Source organism: Pistacia vera, unplaced genomic scaffold (assembly GCF_008641045.1).
Source record: "Pistacia vera cultivar Batoury unplaced genomic scaffold, PisVer_v2 Contig240, whole genome shotgun sequence".
NCBI lineage: Eukaryota > Viridiplantae > Streptophyta > Magnoliopsida > Sapindales > Anacardiaceae > Pistacia > Pistacia vera.
In genome coordinates this window covers 1,185,409-1,187,780 of record NW_022196047.1, presented here as the reverse complement: position 1 = coordinate 1,187,780, position 2,372 = coordinate 1,185,409, and the positions used below count along the sequence as shown (strand labels likewise).

The window sequence follows — 2,372 nt, the reverse complement described above, 5'->3', positions numbered from 1 at the left end:
TTACTTGAAAGTGTTTGGGAGTGTGTGTTATGTCATGGTTCTAGCAAGGAAGAGAACTAAGCTTGACGATAAACCTGAGATTGGCATATTCATTGGCTACAGTAGTTAATCAAAAGGGTATAGAGTATATATCCCTAAGTCAAAGAGAATTGCTATAACAAGGGCTATAAGGGTGGATGAAAATGCAGTATAGAATTGGGAAAGTAAGAGGATAGATGCTGACTGCAAAATGCAACAGCCAACCGAAAACTTATTTGAAGAAGCTAAAACTGAAGAGGATGAAGAACCAATGGTTCGAGGGACCAAAACCTTGGCTGATGTTTATGCAAGGTGTAATGTGGTAATACTTGAACCAAGAAACTATGCTGAAGGTACTAAGTTAGAAGTTTGGAGGAATGCAATGCAGGAGGAGATATCTATGATTGAGAAAAACAACACCTGGATACTTGTTGACAGACCTGAAAAACAGAAAAATAATTCAGGTAAAGTGGATTTACAAGCTGAAGGTTAATCCTGATGGTACATTCCATAAACACAAGGCTAGACTTATGGCAAAAGGATTTGCATAGCAACAAGGGGTGGATTACTCTGACACATTTGCTCCGGTGGCTAGACATGAGACTATTAGATTGATCCTTGCCATGGCAGCCCAATTTGGTTGGAAAATCTTTCAACTTGATGTCAAATCAACATTCCTGAATGGTTGCTTGAGTGAGGAAATTTTTGTAGAACAACCTAAAGGTTATCAAGTGAAGGGTGAAGAAGGCAAAGTGTAATTGCTAGAAAAGGCCTTGTATGGCCTAAAGCAGGCACCTAGAGCCTAGTACAGCCGCATAAATGATCACCTAAGCAGTCTAGGATATGTGAGAAGTCCTAATGAACATACTCTTTATGTTAAGGAAGCTAAAGGTGACTTGATTGTGATATCTTTGTATGTGGATGATTTGCTGATTACAAGAAGCAATCCAAACCAGTTGAGCAAGTTTGAAAGGTCCATGCAATCTAAATTTGAGATGACAAATTTGGGGGAGATGACATATTTTTTTGGTATGGAGATTGTTCAATCCAAGAATGGAATCTTTGTGTGCCAAGAGAGGTATGCAAATGAGGTGCTTATAAAGTTTAGGATGGAAAATTCTAAACCTGCAGATACTCCATTAGTTTCTAATCTGAAATTGAGCAAGATTGATGGTGGGAGAAGAGTGGATGAGGGACTGTTTAGAAGTTTGGTAGGATGCTTGCTGTATTTAACAGCCACACAACTAGACCTTATGTTTGCAGCTAGCTATCTCTCTAGGTTCATGAGTTGTCCAAGTGAATTGCATTATAGGGTAGCCAAGAGAGTGTTAAGATATGTGAAAGGAACCTTCAGTCTAGGTATTTGGTTTAGGAGGGCTGAGAATCTTGTGTTGGTGGGCTATACCGACAGTCATTGGGGAGGATCACTTGATGACATGAAAAGTACATCAGGATATGTATTTTATATCAATTCTGGTGCAATCAGCTGGTTGTCAAAGAAGCAAGATATTGTGGCACAGTCCACAGCAGAGGCATAATATATTTCTGCTACAACAGCTGTAAACCAAGCTGCTTGGCTTAGGAAAGTACTGTTAGATTTGAAGCAGAATCAGGAAAGGGCAATTTCAATTTTGTGTGAAGATCAGTCAACGGTTGCCATGGCCAAAAATCAAGTCCTTCACAGCAGGACCAAGCACATTAAGATAAAGTTTCATGCTGTAAGGGAGGCTGAAAACAATGGAGAAGTTACTTTGATTCACTGCCAGGGTGAAGACCAAACTGCAGACATTATGACCAAAGCATTGCCTACAGCCAAGTTTGAGGAACTTAGACTCAAACTTGGTGTTTCCAGCAAAGGTATCAAGGAGGAGTGTTGATGCAGTGATACTTTGCTGGAAATGCATCAACATTGCAGGTTCAGTTGGTTTATTTTTGGAGTCTGTTAAAGATAACTTTCTGCAGTTGTCCAAGCATGGCAGTAGTTTTTTAGTGTATTGTAGTTGAATGGCTTAAGTGTAATTAAGTTAGTATTATGGTGTGTATTGTTATCAAATATTAGTTGTTAAGTTTAAATTTAAATTTGTAATGTCTGCTGTAGTTGTTGAATCAGCATAGAGTTGTTAAGCTAATGTATATACTGAACAACTTCAATGAAAAATACAGACTTTTGCACACTTGCTCTGAGTTCTCTTCATCTTTCTCTTCGCATTCTCCAGCTAAGAACCATCACACACTATTCATGGCATATATTATTTAGTTTTTTCCTACAAAGTTAAAATGCAGTTCTTATTATCTACACTGAACAATAGATTATCACATTATTATGCTGAAATATTCCTGCCATTTCATGACCA

General features: G+C 38.3%; 1 protein-coding gene across 1 annotated transcript; it reads left to right on the top strand.

The window, feature by feature from the left end:
- The first annotated feature begins 229 nt into the window (after positions 1-229).
- LOC116131724 (uncharacterized mitochondrial protein AtMg00810-like) lies at positions 230-1,556 on the top strand. Its single transcript, XM_031417386.1, has 2 exons — positions 230-506; positions 859-1,556. The coding sequence occupies exons 1-2, from the start codon at positions 230-232 to the stop codon at positions 1,554-1,556; spliced, it is 975 nt and encodes a 324-aa protein (XP_031273246.1).
- The last annotated feature ends 816 nt before the right edge of the window (positions 1,557-2,372 follow it).

Bases quoted from the DNA above. Each gene is read 5' to 3' on its own strand.
- LOC116131724 (XM_031417386.1), top strand. From the start codon at position 230: ATGCAACAGCCAACCGAAAACTTATTTGAAGAAGCTAAAACTGAAGAG. The intron at 507-858 runs GTTAATCCTGAT...TAAGCAGTCTAG, and splicing joins AGTGGATTTACAAGCTGAAG to GATATGTGAGAAGTCCTAAT.